The 21,324-nt window shown below is 35.7% G+C and overlaps 1 protein-coding gene across 4 annotated transcripts in view; it reads right to left on the reverse strand.

Annotated features, from left to right (window-relative positions):
• snx19b (sorting nexin 19b) overlaps positions 1 to 18,301 on the reverse strand; it is a 37,274-nt gene extending 18,973 nt beyond the window's left edge. Inside the window, exons 1-10 of one of the 4 annotated variants that reach the window (XM_051129563.1) lie at positions 18,148 to 18,300; positions 17,554 to 17,617; positions 15,874 to 17,470; positions 13,154 to 13,292; positions 12,971 to 13,071; positions 12,739 to 12,858; positions 12,536 to 12,657; positions 12,360 to 12,453; positions 12,006 to 12,189; positions 9,389 to 9,518 (exon numbers count right to left, since the gene is read on the reverse strand). In XM_051129563.1, coding sequence (XP_050985520.1) covers positions 9,389 to 9,518; positions 12,006 to 12,189; positions 12,360 to 12,453; positions 12,536 to 12,657; positions 12,739 to 12,858; positions 12,971 to 13,071; positions 13,154 to 13,292; positions 15,874 to 17,451 — 2,468 coding nt within the window. In that variant the 5' untranslated portion in view covers positions 17,452 to 17,470; positions 17,554 to 17,617; positions 18,148 to 18,300. Of the gene's footprint in view, positions 1 to 8,955; positions 9,101 to 9,388; positions 9,519 to 12,005; positions 12,190 to 12,359; positions 12,454 to 12,535; positions 12,658 to 12,738; positions 12,859 to 12,970; positions 13,072 to 13,153; positions 13,293 to 15,873; positions 17,618 to 18,147 lie in introns of those variants that run through there. The other 3 variants (XM_051129565.1, XM_051129562.1, XM_051129561.1) reach the window with 3 other exon arrangements.
• Between the last annotated feature and the right edge of the window lie 3,023 nt (positions 18,302 to 21,324).

Genomic DNA, 21,324 nt, shown 5'->3' on the forward strand with positions numbered 1-21,324 from the left:
CGCAATTTTGAGAAAATTGCAATTCTGATTCTTATATTTTGCAGTTCTGACTAACACGCAATTGCATGTTTATATCATGCAATTCTGATTAAAAAAAGTCAGAATTACAAGTTTATATCATGCAATTCTGATAAAAAAAAAAGTCAGAATTGCGAGTTTATATCATTAAATTCTGAGAAAAAGAGTCAAAATTGCGAGTTTATATCACATCTCGCAGTTTACATCTCGCAATTCTGATTTTAGAACTTGCAACTGCAAGTTTATACCTCACAATTCTAATAAAAACAGTCAATTGCTAAACTGAAATTGCAAGAAAAAGACAGAATTGTGAGATAAAAAGTCACAATTACTTTTTTTTATTCAGTAGCGAAAATGGACTATTCATTGGTGTCTGCCAATATTGAGCGGTACATTAAAAGTTTAAATTGGTTGGAGTAACATATCTGAAAGCTTTTGAAAGAGTGCTCACTAATGCTGCATTTATTTGATCAAGAATCCAGTGAAAACAACAGTACAGTCAAATATTACCACAATTTAAAAATAAAAATAAAATAAATGGAATTTGCTCTTGTGATCTCAAAGTCGCCTGTGAAGATCTACCTTCATGCAGGGTTCAGATCCAACTCTAATCAAACACACCTGAGCCAGATAATTAAGGTCTTTAAGTCCGCTCGAAAATTACAGGCAGGTGTGTTAGTGCTGCAGCAAGAATCAGTCCCACACGTTATATAAGAACAGGCGATTCACGTGTTTGTCTCAGGAGTTACTTTAAGTCAAAGGTTTCACAGTCATTTCCGAGCAGTGGGCTAAAGTTAGGGATCAATATGGTGGTAAATATTCTCGATCATAGTTAACATTCCACCATTATCAAGGGCACAGTCATACGTTTAAAAATAATAGTCATCAGGCGACAGAGTAATGTAACCGTAACTATCTTTATGTCTCGTGGCTATATAAGAATAAGTCTGAAGTGAGGATTGATCTATTGCTAAATTTCATCTAGGTCCTTTTGATTTCATTCTGGGCCACTTTGTAAAAAGGCACGCCTGAGGATTGTGTAGCAGAATGTGTAAATTTCCATTTGGAAATGTCTTTTCCTTCTGGATAATTAGGCAAACAAAGATATCCGGTCCAGTGCTAGAAGAACCGCAGACATCGGATAAGTAAACTAATTCTTTCCCTCAGATGATGTCCGATGTGTCTGTTTGCACCGAGGCATGAGCAGCAGCTGGCTCATGTTTCTGTCTCGCTTGCTTCCACACAATCACACGCTGCCATTTCAACAGGACCTGTCAGCCATGTTTCTATTTGGAGTGCCATTACACACATTCTGTCATCTAATGTGTGAGCCAGTTCATATGTGGCAGGTGTAATGTCTTAATAGACCGATTTTAAGCAAAGTTATCACTGAAAGACTGTGCTGTATGTGAATGTTTTGTGGAAGTCCAAACATATCTTTCAGGTCATTAAAAATGTCATAAGGAGGTGCTTAACCTTCAAAAAAAAAAAAAACAATGGTTGCTAAATCATTTAGCTAAATTAATAACTTAACAGGCTTCAAAACATACCAAAGCCAGAACTATAAAAGATTATAACAAAATGTATCAAATGCTGATAAAACCAAACAAAACAATCTTTTTACCCTGGTGACTTTGACAGATTATAAAATCTTTCTAGCAAAGAAACAATATGAATGTTTAATTCTGCTTAATTGTGCCAAAACTTCTGCGGGTCATTAACAAAAAACCAATATTACGTAAACCAGTGTTAGCAAAATTCTAATTGCTCCTCTACAATGGCTAAACCCACATGTGCCATGAATTTGTACAGTGTATGAATGAACAGAAACATGTTGTGTACATTCTTCTAAGTAAAAAATAATAATAATAATAATAGGGAACTGCCCAAGAATTTTTGTTTTTGAAAGTGTTTAACAAGAAAGGCCTGTAAACACAATACAGATGGGCACAATTTTTACCACAAAAATTGGCAGCAGTATTAATCTTACCAAATACAAAACAAAATCTTTATGTAAATATGCCTTCATAAGCTCTACAAAGTGACTGTGATTACATACTAAAGGTCAACGCACTTATGTGTCTTTACTTTGTTAGTAACAATACATTCTTGAAATACCAAACCCTTTCAGATGCCAGCGAAAGTGTTCAAGTGAATTAGCAGCGATTTTCTGAGCAACTATGTAAACTGCAGATCTTATGACAGAGATGTCATTTCTCAAACAGTTATTTTAAAAAATTAGGGCTGTCCAATCGATTAATTGTGATTAATCGCATCTGAAATAAAAGTTTGTGTTTACACAATATATGTGTGTGTGTGTGTATATATATATATATATATATATATATATATAGTATATAGTACACACATACATATAAATATACCCAGTATACACTAATATATTATGTAAACACAAACTTTTATTTTGAAAGTGATTATTCATGATTAATCGATTAATCATGATTAACTGCATCCCCCAAATAAAACTTTGTGTTTATTCATATACATATAAATATACCCAGTACACACACATATATTATGTAAACACAATCTTTTATTTTGAAAGCATTTAATCGTGATTACTCGATTAATTGTGATTAATTGATTAAATGCAATTAATTGCATCTCAAATAAAAGTCTGTTTATTTATATATACACATATAAATAAACAGTACACACACATACATATATTATGTAAACACAATTTTTCATTTTGACAGCGATTATTCATGATTTATCACATCCCAAATAAAAAGTTTGTTATATATATATATATATATATATATATATATATATATATATATATATATATGTAAACAAACTTTTATTTTGGAAGCAATTAATCATGATTAATCAATTAATCGTGAATAATTGCATCCCAAATAAAAGTTTGTTTATTTATATATAGTACACATACATATGCTAACACAAACCTTTATTTTGGGTGCGAATAATCGTGATAATCAATTAATTGCGATTAATCGCATTAAAAAATTTAATTTGTGTTTACATAATATATGTGCATATTATGCATATTTATATATACGTACAAATATACAGTATACTAGACCTGCGACGATAAATCAATGCAGAATCGATTCGTGAATCAATTCTGAGATTTTCCGAATGATGAAATTTTCTGTATGCTAATTCAATGCTGAATCATTTCTCGATTTGCGATGCATCGATCTTTTTCCCCAGCCCTACTGTACACACACACACACACACACATATTATATAAACAAACAGCTAGTTTGGATGCGATTGACCGTGCTTAATCGATCTGACAGCCCTAAAATAATATTTTTATTTGAAATAATCTAACTTCCAGCTGAACTTAATCTAAGTTATGGTCAAAACCAAAAAAAAAACAAACAAACAAAAACTATCACAGTCATATCAAATCTACTTGCACCTGATGAGTCAATTTATTAGGATAAATGCTTTGTTCAGACATCACTTCTAGAAAATGAGCTCTGCAAAGTGAAATGTCCCATTAGAAAAGGTCATCCTGTGCATATGAATTGATACTGACTAAACCTCCACTGCACTTAACTGATCATAACAAGAAGGAGCTTTGTTTCATCCAAAGAACCTCTCCACAAAACTGAAGATGATAACAGCTTCAATATCAGCACAATCCAAACAGTATAAATAATGAGAAGATAAATGTTCTTTGGGTTATAGTTCCAAGACAGCACAAGGAGTAAGATTAAGCAGCACGCTTTTCCATCTAGAGACAAAAACCATACCCGGATACCATCGCTGTGTGGTTTGAAACACTGTGGGAGACATTCTGAGATGCTCTCCTTCAAAGACATCAAGATAACTCAACAATGCAATGCAAAACAAAACGTTTGTTCAATCAAAATGCCCCACTCAGTCGAAGTGGTTTAATGTCTATTTTGAGCTCAATAATTACACTGTCAATCTAAAGCCCTAGCGACTAAACAAAAGCAAATGTGAGGGAATGATGCCAAGATGATGTGGTGACTCCTAGGGGTTTCTGCGCTGGTACTGCATGATCTCAAACTAATTTTCTGTGAACAAAATAAAAATATATTTAGGGAAAAACACAACTTTCAGTCAAAGTTAGTCAATTCAGAACTTTTGCGTGATGTTTTCCCCCAAATCTTTTAAGCACAAATCCCAACCCGCAGCTAATTTCACTGGTCAACTTAAACAAGCAGTCACCTGTCCAGAAAAGTTCAGACTTCATGGATTTAGTTCAGAGGTCAGAAAAATTATGGTTTGATCTGTTTGCAACAAACAGCAATAGAGGTTGACCGATGTATCAGTTTTGCCAAAAATCCATGCCGATCGTTTTTCCAGGTTGGGTCCGTTGCTGGAGCGGCTGAGAAGGTCGTCATTATACAGCAAAGTCCCTATCCACAAGTTTCTGGGGGACGCTACTGTAAAAAGGAATGTGGGTACGACTTCCGGTGAGGCAGCGGACGTAGTATACCAATGGTATTTTGTGTGCTAATTAGCAAGAGGCGTTTTTTGACCATTGTTTACTTTGTAAAGATGCACACCTTTATGAGAGATGTCATTACGTTCTAATGAACATTATATGCTTTTGAATTTAGACACGTGACATTGTGCGCTGCACAGATCGGGACACTTCAAAGGCGGATTTAAAACATCAACAACAAAACGGTGTGGACAGTATACTGTAGTGCATGTTTTCATGTCATTACTAAGTGATGATTTTTTTTGACTAGATGCTGCATTAGTGGAGAAAGGACAGCAGTATACTTTTGCCCATTTGGTGACCAAATAAAGTCTTGTAGACCACCGCCTGAGTTGAACACGACGCGTCAAGTGTGTGATACCGGATAGCTGCGAGTTCTTCTAGACGCGCTGCACTTTTGCCCATTGTGTGACTAACATATTTTTATATTTTGATTAAATAACCACAAATGTTCTAGAATAGAAGCAGTTAAATTGTGAAAGTACAAATATCCATATGTATGCAATTTCAATACTGTGGCCTTTGTGTAGATATTTAAAGATGGCCATCTTTAGCTTGATAATTAAGGTAATAGTAGCACTTTACAATATGAGTCAATTTGTAACATTAAGACTGATAAAAGCTGTAGAATAGAAGTATTGTTCCTTGTTAGAGTGTGTTAATTTCAGCATTTACTGATATTTTAAACATTTTAGTTGCTTTTGTTGCCATTATTGAACAATGAACTAACTGTAATGATCAATATATAATTAATATTAATATTTTTATTCATTTACAAAGTATGGTTCAGTAGGCTACTTTTTTTTTAAATTGTACACAATTTATTTTCCGTTCAGTATCCATTTTAAAAACTATCTGTCGATTAATCGGTATTGGTCAGTGTGGTCCAACCTAGTTATCGGTATCTGTAAAATCCAATATCGGTCAACCTCTAAAGAGCAATGCTATCTATCTTATTTTGCAATGCAGATTATTGGAAAGTGGAAGCATTTAGGAACAGCAGCAACTTAGCCATGAAGTGGAAGACCACATAAGGTCACAGAGTCACCAAAAAAGTTAGCTGAAGAGTTTCAAACTTCCACTGGCATTAAAATCAGCACAAAAACTCTGTGGCAGGAGCTTCATGGAATGAATTTCAATGGCCAGGTAGCTGCATGTAAACCTCAAATCACCAAATACAATGCCAAGCATTTAAAAGGGTGGAGTAAACTACATTGTAGGGGTAGGCGATACACAGACAGACAGATTAACCAGTAGAAATTTGTCAACTCGTAGAGATTTTGGACTATCATCTCTATCGCGGTTACACGTGACGTTGCTGTTACGTGGTCACGAAAACTAATTTGCATGCGTTTTTAAGCACTGCAGCTTAAAAACAAGTGATGTTAAACCGTTGAAATGCAATCAGCAGCGAAAGCAAACTCATTTCGCTATATGCACGCTGTCTGACAGACTCACACACATGAAAACCAGATTCATAGAGCACAGAAATGTCAAACTGAATAATTTTTGCCATTTTATAGATTTTGAACAGTTAATACACACACTTGCATGTGTCAAACTACCCCTCTTTGCAAGCATCCTTATAAACACAGTAATTTAGGCCTTAAGTGAAAGCAAAGAGCTGAGAAAGAAAACACATGTGTAACGGTTTATAGGATCTGGGCAGTTCTTAAATTGACAGCAGTTTAATATTCCTGCTGTCTGTCATTCATGTTAATCAAACAACAAAAGTGAGAAAATGTCTCACTGCTCTTGACTAAATAACTTTTGTAACTTTAATAAGAAGAAACAAACATTTATTTTACACAATGAAGAACATGCAGTGTTTTTTATACATTTGATTACTTTATAGAATGTATGTAGCATTTCTTATTTGTTCTACTGTAGTTTGTTGTCATATTACTTGTAATTAGTTTTGTATTATTAATTAATCGCGGTTTACTTTTTTTAATTTCAGCTAGTATTACTGACACTGGTGACAAGAATTATGAAACTTCAATAGTATCAAAAGTTTTGATATCATAAAGACCTTATTTAAAGCAAAGATAACTATAATACGATATATACCATTACCGCCAAATAAAATCTAGCACTGTTAAACAATTAATCGCATCCAAAAAAGTTTGTTTACATAATATATGTGTGTGTACTATGTATATTTATGTATATATAATTACACACACGTGCATGACTATATTTAAGAAACATGTTATGTTTACATATTAAATATATTTATATATAATATAAATTACGTGAATATAAGTATATCCATGTAAAAACATGTAAATATATTTTTTAATTATATTCTGTATGTGTGTGTCTTTATATACACAGTACACTCACATATATTATGTAAACAATAACTTTTATTTTGAATCTGATTAATCACGATTAATTGCGAAAAAGTACTCATATGGTGACATAAGATTTTGGTCATATCACCCACCCCTAGGACACTGTTATCCCCTGTGATCAACCACAATGTCCTTGTCTTGAAAAAGGTCGAAGACCCCTGGTTTAATTGTGCTCTACAGCCTGCAATATAGTGGATAAGGGAAAAAGCACCATTGTGAATGTTTATTTCAAACAGAGAACAAATAACTATTGTACTGATCTACTTGAACCCACAAATGACACACCTATGAGACACTGGGTCTGTCCAAAGGCCTCACTACAGCTTTTCCGTCCGATGGCTGTTAGCCATCAGCTAAACATGGCAGGAAGCCGGTCAGCTAGCAGGTGTTTAATACACCGCCTCACAAACGAGTCATTTGAAATGGCTAGACATCACAACGCGAGGATCTGTAAAACAGATGCGCACGGAGCTGAGGGCTTGCGTGTGCTATTTAATGTGAGGCTTGACCTTTCAGCTTGAGTCCTCAAGGACGCATGGGATGGTTTCAAAGAAACCAAGAAAAAAAAACTCTCCTTTATAGCAACATGGTTTCGGTAACCTCTCTGCGTTAGAAAGGCATTACTGTGCCACGGGATAAATATGCACTCCACTGACATGCGGTCATCTCTAAACAGAGTAGCAAAAGCAGCAAGCACTTTAATTAAAGCAGAGCAGAAAGCTTCAACAACATGCTGAAACTGAAGGTGGCTCAGCGGGACGTCCCATGACTGTTATTAACTCCAAGAGAAGTGGAGCAGAGGATGAGGAAAAGCCTCCTGTTGACAGCTTTAAAACACACAGTTCTCACTTCCTACATCAAGTTGTCATCGGTCTCCACTGCAGAACTTGTTTAATAAAGTATTTATATTCACGGGTAAAAATAAGAATGATCGTGCAATTGTACAGCAGTTTGAGGAGGGAATGAGTGATGCCTTCAGTGACACCTCATTGAGGCAATCCATCTGTCGGCCGTGTCTGTCTTTAGCCCCTGTTGAGCCTCGGTGGATTATTTATACTCTACTATTAAAAAAATTTGAGGTCGGTAAGATTTCTCAGTGCTTTTGCAGAAAAAGTCTTAACAATGCTGCATTTGTATGATTTAAATAATACAGCCAATAAATAAATAAGTAAGTGTGTGTTTAGTATAAGTAAGTAGTATTGTGAAATAATTTTACAATGTAAAATAACTTCTTTTTGAATATATGGTAAAATTTTGGAAAGCTGAATTCAGTGCAGCGTTGCCAAGTCCATGGTTTTCCTGTGGAATTTAGATACTTTACCACTGTTGCACGGGTTGTTTTCCATGTCCGCAGGTTTAAGCGACCACAACAACATCATATTTAGGCGAGTTTACCAGGAGAACACTGACAAAAAACATGTATTTTACACCCTGGAACGCAACTGGGCTAGTTTGGGGCTAGTTTTAAGAAGCAATTGGGTGGGTTTTGTTGTGAAAACCTGACAACCCTGCTTCAGTGTCACACAGTCCTTCAGAAATCTCTCTAATATGTATTTTCCGCTTAAGAAACATTTATTATTAGTGCTGATTGATATATTTTGGGGAAAACATGATTCATCAGGATTCTGTGATGAATAGAACGTTTAAAAAAACGCATTATAAATTATTATTTTATAAATTGTAATTTAATTACTAAAAAATAATCATTATAACTACTGTAATCATAAAACTATCATAACCTTTGGTTAAATTAATGCATCCCTGCTGAATAAAAAAAAAAAAAATGTATCCTACTAATCCCAAACTTTTGAACACTAGTCACACTAGTCTTACTAGTCTAGTATATGCAAAAATATTTTTAGACAATGCAACAAATGCTCTACTGCAACTTTTTTAAAAACATAAATCAACATATTACAAATGATCTATAGAGTGAAAGACCTAGTGAAGAGCTCCCCTTATTATCAATTATCACGGCCTAAAGTGCTGTAAATCCTGTTTCAGTCAGGATACAAATGATGTAGTAGTCAAAAACCGTAAAGTAGACATGATTTCGGCCAATAAATCTTCACTAGACGTTCTCCACAAACAAAGCTTCAAGAAATGTCCTACTTTTTATTTCATGCAATTATGTATTTCAAATTTATAGATGTGGTGCAGACTTATGGCATTTACTAAGTTGAAAACACCACTTCTTTCCACATCGGAGATGAGAGATGTGTTGGGCAACGTCTTTAAAATCTCTCAGCCACTGATTAAAGAAAGCAGAAACAGCAGAAAAATGAATGCATTTTAAGCTTTTGCTCGGCAGGGATGAACTGCCTGTGCTCTAATACCGCTAAAACATATTTGATCTATTCTCCGTAGTTAAAGAAACATCAACAGCGTAATTTAAAATGCGTTGCAGAAATGCCAAACAGTTGGTTCAGCTTTGAGATCTAATCCAAATACAGCAAAACTAGGCATGTGAATCTGGACTGAATTCAAGAAGCTACTAAAGATTAATTACACCAGGAACCTATCATTGTAGTGGACGCACCTTTCTATAAGGGTCCCAAACAGCAGTCTGACAGTCCTCTGGATGTTCTCTGTGCAGAGCCAGCTCCAGTGATCCTTCATGAGCACACACAGGATATTCAGGGCCTGGTCAGATAGAGCCATCTCACTAGCTGTGTACAAACACACAATATAAAGACATCATACTCAGCTGGAAAAGACTATAAAAAACACTGGTCATAGTCTTTGAAAATGTGTTTGTGAAATGACTTCCAGAATGACTGAATAATGACTGAACACCATGTTCCATGTCCACGAGTACAACTAAAATACAAAATATGAACACTGGCATGTTTTTATAATATGGAACATGAAATGGCTTTGTTGATTTTTTCTTGCACAGAACTATGAGAGCTGTTTTTTGTCAATGCAAAGGGGGACTCTGCAACATTATGAAAGTACAATGCTGCCCTCTAGAGTTAACTTACGTAATATTACATATAAATCCTACTTGAAATTAAAGGAGAAGTTCACTTCTAGAAGAAAAATGTACAGATAATTAACTCACCCCTTTGTCATCCACAATGTTCATGCCTTTCTTCAGTCGTAAAGAAATGATGTTCTATGGACTTCTATGGTACCCGTGAGTGAACTTCCGAAATGCAGTATAAATGCAGCTTCAAAGGGCTCTAAATTATCCCAGCCGAGGAAGAAGGATCTTATCTAGCGAAACGATTGGTTATTTTTAAAAAAATAAATGTGCAATTTATATGCTTTTTAACCTTAAACGCTCACCTTGTCTAGCTCTGTGATGCGCATGCGTACTCTGTGTAATCCGGGTCAATACAGTTAGGGTATATCGAAAAACTCCCGTCTCATTTTCTCATCATCTCAAAATCGTCCTAGGATGATTTTGAAGCTGGAGGAGAAAATGAGAAGGGAGTTTTCGACCTACCCTAACTGTATTGACCTGGATTACACATGTAAGCATGCACATTGCAGAGCTAGACAACATGAGCATTTGAGGTTAAAAAGTATATAAATTCTAGAATTCTTTTAGAAAATAACTGATTGTTTCGCTAGATAAGACCCTTCTTCCTCGGATGGCATTGTTTAGAGCCCTTTGAAGCTGCATTTAAACTGCATTTTGGAAGTTCAAATTTGGGGGCACCTCAGAAGTCCATTACATGGATAGAAATCCTGAAATGTTTTCTTCAAAAAACATTTACTTTACAACTGAAGAAAGACAGACATGAGCATCTTGGATGACAAGGGGCTGAGTAAATTATCTGTACATTTTTGTTCCGGAATTTTTGTTATGGTTCCATGAAAAGCTGTTAATATCCTTTAACATTCCATTGCACACAAGGTTCTTTATAGTGGAAAAAGGTTCTTCTTCAGATTATTAAAATGTTCTTTACACTAAGAAAAAAAGTGTTTTTTTAAGGTTATTTTGCCTGCAGAGTTCAGTACCAACCCTAATCCAACACACCTTTCTTAATGAGCTGGTTAAAGGGATAGTGTCAGGGTTCTGCCACTTCTGTCTAGTTTATTTGTGGGTTTTGTGGCAGAGCCCTGACGCTTCCTGCTTGTATTGTTTCCTTGTGAGCCTGCATTGCTTCATGTTGGACAGTAGTAGTGTTCGAATCCCTGCACTCATGTCTTGTTCAAGTTTCTGTTTGGTGACAGGGTTCAGACACTCACGCTCCATGTTCTGTCTTGCTGTGGGAGCATGCGGTCTCGAGTTCGCTCGGGCCATGCGCTCCTCTGTCTACGTGTTTTGTTTTGTTGGACACAGCCACTTGCCAGCTGTCTGTTTCCCCTACGGGTAGTTTTTGTTTATTTTTTGTTAATAAAGAGCCCTATCCTAACTGCATTTTGAATCCTCGCTTTATCTCTGCAACCCACACCCTTGACAGATAGTTCGCCCAAAAATAAAAATTTAATTACATTAATTAATCCCCCTTGTGTCATGCCAAACCTGTAAGACTTTTGTTCATCTTCAGAAAACAAATTAAAGTATTTTTGATGAGATGCGAGAGCTTTCTGACCCTGCATAGACAGCAACGCAACTGACACGTTCAAGACCCAGAAAGGTAGAAAGGACATTGATAAGACAGTCCATGTGACATCAGTGGTTCAACCTTATTTTATGCTAAGAAGACTGACACAGAAGTGAAGAAATAGTTGAATAAAGTCTTGTTTGGTTTTCTTTGTGTACAAAAAGTATTCTCGTAACTTCATTACATTAAAGTTGCACCACTGAAGTCACATGGACGGTTTTACTGATGTTCTTACTGCTTTTCCAGGCCTGGAATGTGATCCGGATTGGAGCTGAACTTTGCAGAAAAGGTAGATCTCCAGGAACGGGTTTTGGCATCCCTGTTGTATTTCTGGAATCAGTTCATTACCTACCCTGACTAAGTTCATGCTTTTTCATGCTAAAATGGTAACCAGAGCTTCAAAAACTAAGCAAAAGCCTCACATAATGTAAGTGGTTTAATATGACTACTCTAAATTCAAAAACCTTGTCTGAGAAACCTTCTTCTCCATTGAGCTATAATCATAAGAACAGCTGTGATTGGATAATTACGTCATTGAGTTGAACTCATGTATTAATATAATACTTGTAATTATTTCTCTTACGCAACAGTCATTACCAGAATCGCTGAAGGCGGGTGCATTCTGTAGCTGTGCTCTGGCACATGGGCATGTTTTCATATCCCATTTAGGTCCTGGGCCTGCACTTCTCTCTGCATCAGCATCAAACCCTGCTTTAGCCTCTAAACGCTCCTTCTCTGAGATGAAGCTCTCCAGCTCATTCAATGAGAAGCCATTGAAAACCTTCAAAAACAACAACAAATCAATGCAGATTCCCTGCTTGGCTGATTTTGCAGACTAAGTGGAAACTGCAGATCAAAGCTGAAATTAACAAAAACAATTTTCCATTTCTCATTTGCTTTCTTCTTATAAGTGCATTGGAAAAAACTTGATTACTGATAACTGCTACTTACAAAGCTGCTTTCATCAAAGCTGTAAAGCACTTTGGGTTTCATGTCAGACACGTTGAGAGCAGGGGCAATTTTACTAGAGAACCTCATTCTAGACCTAGAAACGAAGCAGAGATAATGAATTAGTCATACAGGAAATTATTCGGAAAAACCGTAAACAAGCAGCTCTCCTGCCATACTTGGATTTCTTGTCAGAAGACAGTTTCCCATCAGGCTCTGCGTCAATTTCATCAGTAGGACTCTGTGGTTCTGAGCGAGGGAAGGCCGTCTTCAGGGTGTCCACTATAGCGTTCACTACAATCTGCAAAGTCACATATTATGTTATAACTGAATTATGTGAAGTGTTTCAGTCAAAACATGCAATGTGCATTTTACAAAGTACCTTGTCTATGCGTGAAACAATGAAGGGTTTCTTCACAAAGGCAATTCTTGCATCAGTGTTCAGAGCAAGAAATTCTTGCATTTCTTCACTGTTGGCCGTTTCAGGAATGGCACAAAGTTGCTGTAATAAAGTAAAACATAAATAAACATTTAAAAGAAGTTGTGTGGACTGGAATACTAACATTAAATATAGGTTTATGTAATATATAAAAAAGGACATTCAAAGAACGCACTCTAAGGAATGTTTCCAAAAGACCTTTCCTGGCCTCGACTTTGTCACTGTCCATGTTTCCAAATGGAAGCTCAGGAAAAATTTTCTTTGGTCCTTTCACGTCTACAGTTAACAGAACAAGACAGCCAATAAAACAGTGTTTTGGAAAGCCTTGAAACTGACAGTACCAATATGCTCTGCTCACTTTTAAGAATCTTGCGTAATTCTGGTTTCTCCTCCAAACGGGTCTGAAGGTTGAGGAATTCGCTGTAGCGGCGGTTGACGGTGTGATAGGCCACGGGCTGCAAAGATTCAGGATTCTCAGAGTCCATGGCTGTCTCATACTGCAAGACAAACATCAATCAAGTGACCATATAATAATGACCTTTTCCTAAGCCTAAGCTCAGCTCCCTTGGTTACTATCATTAGCTAAAGCTTTACAGAGCATCCTATAAGAATGAACTGGAAATGTGCATGGATAGTGGTATTTTTCCCTACAATGTGCTTATGAAGGACTAAAAATTATTAAGTGTGACTCTTGTGTGGGCTAAAATAAAAAGCGACATTGCAAAGCGTTTGTAACTACTGTTTTTCTTTATAATAATTATAATATAATTAATATAATAATTATTTTTATGCCTAACAACTTAAAAATGTTCAGTATTACGATTCTATACAATATTGTCTAAACTCATTTAAAAAAACACTGAAATTAAGCCTAAAATATATATTTTTTTAAATTAATTGTTATAGCCAACATACAATAAATGTACGCTACTAAGTCTATACAGTATTGTGTAAATGAATAATAACAAAAAAACATACTACAAACTAAAATCAATTGCTTTAAATATTACACATGAATTTAGGTAGCGAAACATTATAATGTACAGTATGAAAAATGGAAATTCTGAATATATTAATATATTAATTCATATTCTGATATCAATATGAAAAAAAAAAAATATATAATAATTTTAAAAGTTTGAATCAGTGCACTCCAGAGATGGACCAGTATTAAAATTCTGTCAAATATAATCATTATTTTTATGTCTGACAACTGAAAAATGTTCAATATTAAAATTCTATACAATTCTGTCTATACTCATAAAAAATAAAACACTGAAATTTAAACTAAAATCAACTGTTTTTTTATTAAAACAATTTTTAAAGGGGTCATCGGATGCCCATTTTCCACAAGTTGATATGATTCTTTAGGGTCTTAATGAAAAGTCTATAATATACTTAGGTTAAAAATTATCAATGGTTGTGTAAAACAACACCCTTTTTACCTTGTCAAAATGAGCTCTGCAAAAATCATTCCATTCTGAGGGATTGTTCCTTTAAAAGCAAATGAGCTCTGCTCACCCTGCCCCTCTCTTCTCTTTGTGGAGTGACAAGCCTGTTTACTTTAGCCACATTTAGCGCATTTAGCCACGAAACTTGCTAACTAGCACATTATTAGAAAAGGTGAAAAGGTGAAAAACCTTTATACTCACTTCTGCTGTAGGTGAAGTTAGATCACGAATGATTTGCGCAAACATAGACGGATATATGTAGATCGGGAGGCGCATTCCCTTCACAAACAAATGTAATGCACTGCATCTTCAGCGGCTCAGATGTCGGGAGTAAATGACGACCACTATGTTCATTATTACATTCAGCAACACAACACCTCAATCGCTCAATCTGAGATATTCTTGTCTAACTTACATCCCTGCTCCAGCATTGAAACAGTGGAGGTCGGACTGTTAGAGCTGATCTGAAGTAAGACGCTCATGTCAATCAACTATCGTGGGAGCGGCCTCTGTGTGATGCAACACCGACAGGCATCTGAGAATGGCTCGATTTGAAAAAAGGGATATTATTTTTTACAAATTATTTAAAAACCACTGCATGAATTTTTATCATTAAACGGTAGATTTGTACATACACTGCCAACACACATTAATGTTCAAACAGCATGTAAAAGTGAGGTTTGCATCCGATGACCCCTTTAAAACTATTAAGTAACATTATTATTATTATTATTATTTATTAAAAACTATACTTATTAAAAAATAATTTTGTTATAGCCGATATACAAAACACTAATAACAAAATTATCTGTACACTAATAAAATTCTATACAAATTGTGTAAATTAATTAAAAAAAAAATTATACAAACTAAAATCAATTGTTTTAAATGTTTTAAAACATTATAAATGTACAGTATGAAAACTAAATTTACTAAATATATTGATATAACTAATAATATACTAATATCGATATGAAACAATGAATATAATCATTTTAAAATTTGAATCGATCCAATGCAGAGATGGACTAGTATTAAAATTCTGTCAAATATAATCATTTTTATGTCTGACAACTAAAAAAACACTCAAAATGAAAATATTATACACTACTGTCTAAACTCATAAAAATAAAAACACTGAAATTAAAACTAAAAATCAACAGTTTTTTTATTAAAACAATATTTACTACTATTAATTAAAATTATTGAAAATTATTAAAAATGAACCATGTTATAGGCGACCTATAATAAATGTACACAATTAAAATCCTATACAGTATTGTGTAAATGAATAAAAAATAAATCCTACAAACTAAAATCAATTATTTTACATGTTTCACATCAATTTAAGCAGTGAAACATTACAATGTACAGAATGAAAAATAGAAATTCTGAATACATTATTATAACTAATAATACACTGATATGAATATGAAAAAAAATTATAATATTAAAATTTGCCATAGATTACATTAATAGTGAAACTATTCATGTTTTGAAGATTCTGAGTGTGCGTTAGGTGATGGCAAAGGGAAACTATGTAATTGTAAAACTATGAGAAATGAACGTGAGCTATTGTGAATATGTGTAAACATATAAAATATATTTAAAGTTAGCACCAACTTACCTTAACAGTATAGAGAGTGTAGGGATGTGAGCCAGTGCCTCGGTGCTCCTTAGCAGTGATGGTGCCAGTGATGCGGAGGTTCTGGATAATGACCGGACCCTCTGGGCTGCTGAGGGGCTCGAAGTTAAAAGGTGTCAGGGACGCTATCCCAGCTGGTGAAGAAGCCTGGATGGGTGCAGTCAAAGCCAGCTCACTGGGATTTACCAGGCCTGGCTGGTCTGCACTCGAGTTACTCTTCTCTAACGGCTGGAGAGTGCAAAAACTCGACGACTCTTCCTCGGACACACCGGCGGAATGTACCGTTAGCTCCTTCTCAGTCGTATTGGTATAAGTTGGAAGTTCATCTTCGAGATCTAACACAGCGTCAACTGGAGTGGTGCATTCGGTAAGTCTTCCCAAAAGGGTCTCCTCGGACCCAATCAGAACCAGCGATTCTAGAGAGCTCCGCTTGAAGTCCGTCAGAGGAGATTCCAAATCAGAGTCGGTTTCTTGATAGAACGGATTGGGCTTGCCGAGTCTCAGATAATCCCTGGGACTAAAACCCAACGGAAACGGTTTGGCCGACCGTGGTTCGTCTTCCTCCAGGTTGTGTGGAGAATAAAGTTCAGTGGAGTCAATCACATCATAAGCTGCAAGCTCAGGCGTTGGGGCCTCTGTTGCTGTGGGGGTCTCTGGAGTGACTTTTAGGGTCAGAACGCAAGGAATTTCAAGCTCTTGCGGTGTGTTTTCTTGAGGAGATACAACTTGTGGTGGAGCTTGAACTTCTACTGGTTCTGGCTCTGGAGCTGGTCCGCTGGATTGACTGAAGATGCTTACAATCAACATGTTTAGCCAGTCTGGATCAGAAAGCTTTGCAATTAAAGGCAGGAGAACGTTGCACATTATGAGTTCGCCCACCACAAATCGACCTGTTCGGGTTTCTAAATGTGGAGGAGGTACAAGAACATGGAGAAGCAGATCTACAATGGCCCGAACGTAATTCACCTCAGCAGCAGAGCTCTGAAGAGCAGGATGAGGAGGGTAGAGTTTGCTGTACGTATCCCAGAGATCTCCATCTTTGTCCACCTCTTGATGTTTAACAGCCTCCAAATAACACTGAAGATGGCATCCAGATAAATCTAAAATTCTGCGAGATAAAGCTTTCCTGTCAACTCTTGCCGCTCGACGCTTCAGCTCCATCGCCATCGAGATCATAGCATTGTGAACCTCATCCTCAAACTCTTTTTCTCCAGAAATGGTGCTGTACCACGAGGTGACAAAGTCACGTATGATCTTGCCGACCGTCTTCTGGATCTCATCTTCCAGTTGTTTCTCGCTCTCTGCACTATGCGGGATCTCCTCCAGCCTAACAAAGCGCTCCAGGTGAACAACGCTGTCTGAGTCCAGGACAGCTTGGGAACCAAGCCAACCACCTAAGACCACTAAGAGGCTTGTGAAGACACAGAGGAGCCAAACGTTGACCAGCAGGTGGAACAAGACCATCCAGGCCAGCAGCGCCCCAAAACCAAGCAGCTTCCTCTGGACCAAAAACTCAGACAAGCCCCAGGGGCTCATGTTGAGATGCTCAGGCTGAGACATCGCAGAGGTTTACGTGCACCTGTGATAGAAAATGGAGAGAGAGACCAACCAAATAATTGCGATTCCCACTGACTTCCATTTTATGGACATTTCTCAAAATACCTTCTTCCATTTTCCACAGAAGAAGTCATTTGGTTTCGGTAGGACATGAGGAATGACCACTGATCTAAAATAGAGATAACAGATTATTCATTTTTGGGTGAACTGTCTCTTTAAGAATCGGTTCATGAAAAACCAAATAGATGAACTGGCGTTTAAACATTGTTTCTATACTGCAATAAAACTGTGGTAACTTACAGTCATCAAAATAAGATGTTAAATGTTAAATACAATATTTTGCTATAATATTGAATTAACATGGTTTTACACAAGCAATAATAACTAGTAACTATACCTTTAGAGGAAATTATGGTTATCATGATAATTGTTTATAAGGGGCGTCTAATTATCAGTATGCTGACATCGACTTGATATCAAATTTACTTGAACACTGTAAACGCGTAACATTAATATAAAATATTAATATTAATATTAATATAAAAGACTAACGTTAATTTCACTAATCTAGACATCACGACTTCATCTGTATATAATGACGTTGCTGTATGTTTTGGTGGGTATCAAGCTGTCGTTTCGTAATTATTTAAAAAAAATGTCCTGTCACCGTGAAAGATTATTGAATTAAAATGAACTTACCTTAACATCATAGGTAATGAATGTAAGGTGCAAATTTGAAGCATAACCAATTCATGTTTAGATGCCGACTCAAACGGCCTCGCAGTGTTTTGACATCTTCTTCCTCGTCATCTCCGCCTCAGATGATGAACCGCAGTCAGCGTTTTGCCGCCCTCTAGAGGTCTTCCGTACTACAACACAGCGTGACGGGTCAGCGCCTGACATCATCAGATGACGTGCACTTTCACTGTATTTTTTCACACAGTGAAAGTTTTTTTTAGTTTAGTGACTGTTGTTTATGCATATACATACAGTTGAAGTCAAAAGTTTACATACACCTCGCAGAATCTGCAAAATGTTAATTATTTTACCAAAATAAAAGGGATCATGCAAAATACGTTTTTTTAGTACTAACCTGAATAAGATATATCACATAAAAGACCTACATATAGTCCACAAGAGAAAATAATAGTTGAATTGATAAAAATGACCCTGTTCAAAAGTTTACATACCCTTGATCCTTAATACTGTTGTTACCTGAATGACCCTTCAGGTCCCACAAATTCTTTGTTTTTTCAGCATTTTTGTCTAGCTGAACCCTTTCCAACAATGACTGTATGATTTTGAGATCCATCTTTTCACACTGAAGACAACTAAAGGATTCATAAGCAACTATTACAAAAGGTTCAAACGCTCACTGATGCTCAAGAAAGAAAAATTATGCATTAAGAGCCGGGGGGGGTGAAAACTTTGAATTTGAAGATCAGGGTAAATTGAACTTATTTTGTCTTCTGGGAAACATGTAAGTATCTTCTGTAGCAGTACTGCATGAAAAAATGTGATACTTAGGCAAAATAAGAAAAATGTACATATATTCAATCTGTTCAAAAGTTTACACCCCATCTCTTAATGCATGTTTTTTCTTCTGGAGCATCAGTGAGCGTTTGTACCTTCTGTAATAGTTGCAAATGAGTCAATCAGTTGTCCTCAGTGTGAAAAGATGGACCTGAAATTCATACAGTCATTGTTGGAAAGGGTTCAAATACACAAAAATGCTGAATTTGTGTGGCCTGAAGGATTTTTCTGAAGAGCAGCAAGCAGTTTAACTGTTTAGGAAAAACAAGAGACTCATGAACAACTATCACTTGACAAAAAAAATAAATAAATAAATAAAAAACAGTATTAGGAATCAAGTGTACGTAAACTTTTGAATGGGGTCATTTTTATAAATTCAACTATTATTTGTCTTGTGGACTAAATGTGCCCACTCTTACTTTGGTAAAATAATTAACATTTTGCAGATTCCGCAAGGTGTATGTAAACTTTTGACTTCAACTGTGTATATGTGTGTGTGTGTACTTGTTTTTGCTACATTGTGGGGACCAAATGTACCCACAAGGATAGTAAAACCTGAAATTTTTGACATTGTGGGGACTGGCTTGAGGTCCCCATGGGTACAAAAGCTTATAAATCATACAGAATGAGTTTTTTTGAGAAAGTAAAAATGCAGAAAGTTTTCTGTTAGGGTTAGGTTTAGGGTAAGGGGATAGAAAATACAGTGTGGAGAGTATAAAAACTATTGCACCTATGGAGAGTCCCCACAAGGATAATAAACCAGACTCTGTGTGTCTGTGTCTGTGTCTGTGTCTGTGTGTATATGTGTATGTATATATATATTATAAATATATATATATATATATATATATATACACACACATACATACATACACACACACACACACACTATACACACTACCAGTCAAAAGTCTGAGCAGTACTGTTTGAACAGTAAGATTTGTTTTTTTATTCACTTTTTTTTTTTTTTTTTTTTTTTATCTAATCTACTTTAATCTACTCTACGCAGAAGAGACTTCATTAAAAACATTAAAAATCTTACTGTTCAAAAACTTTTGACTGGTAGTGTGTGTGTGTATATGAAGAGTTCAGATGCAAAACCAGCTAAAAGCCATCGTGGTCAAAAATGAGATAATGATACTGAGTGAATGCTCCCAACACATACTATAGGTCCATCAAATACTTTTACTTTAAAATTTGCTAAAATACCAGCCTCAGCCCAATCAGAAGTACCACTACTTACATAGAAACCTATACAAAGTAGCCAGAAAGAAATGCTAATTTTAAAGAAATACATCAGATGGACTAAGACTGAACTCTTCATATATATATATATATTTATTTATTTATCCATTTATTGTTTTGTTTTTTTACAAAATTGTTTTAGTGCTTATTAAAAATTATTTTATGTTCCAAAGTAAAGTAATGTGTTGCAAAAAAAAGTTCCACCAACTCAAAAATTTGTTGCAACCAAAAAATAAACACATAAAAAATATATAGTAATTAAAAAATATAGTCAAATAAAAATAAATTAAAAAAAAAATTAAATTCTAAAATAAAAACTACATCCAGTTGTTAGACCTGCTGCTGTACCACATCACAAGTTTAAAAGCAAAAGGAGTCCCAGCTGCCTGTTTTTAACATGGATAAATCATCCAGTACTGTTAAAACTGTCAGTCCTGCTACAACTGATGTTCAACATCTGTTTCCTCAGAGACAGACAGTTATTTCCGTTATGCTGTAAATTTTAGGGAATCCCCTGGAAAAAACAGATGAGACAACCATATTGTTTGTCATATGCAAATACCATTAATGTTCTCCCCAGATTGAACTTCCTCTAACAGACAGTGCAAACAAGGTACAAAGATTTAAATACCCATTTGTATACAACCAAGAATTCCCCATCAGCCATCACATGACTGCAGAAGAAAGCATTCAAAGCAACACAGCTGTTGCTGAAAATGCATAAATATTATTAGACTTGACGTGGCCAGACAAACAGGGTGAATTCAGGTAAACTGGGTCGTTTTTCTTTCGGAACTCATTGATCCAGCCAGTCAATGTCATTTCGACTCACTCCAGCTGGACAGTGACCTACACTGCTAATAATTCTGACTGGCTCAGACAACCTGCTCTTGCTAGCAAGAGCACAGAAGTGATGTAGTATGTGGCCATTCCTCAACTCATCTGTATAAACACACAAAAACAGCTATTAGAGACAAATGTTACCACCAGGTAAAACGCAGACGATTTTGAAGTGTGACTGAACACAAAAGAGGTTTTTCCAAGCATTATATTGCACCATAAACCAGTATTTGAGTTTTCCCTTATGGACAACTAGAA

The sequence above is a fragment of the Labeo rohita genome, chromosome 15 (assembly GCF_022985175.1).
Source record: "Labeo rohita strain BAU-BD-2019 chromosome 15, IGBB_LRoh.1.0, whole genome shotgun sequence".
NCBI lineage: Eukaryota > Metazoa > Chordata > Actinopteri > Cypriniformes > Cyprinidae > Labeo > Labeo rohita.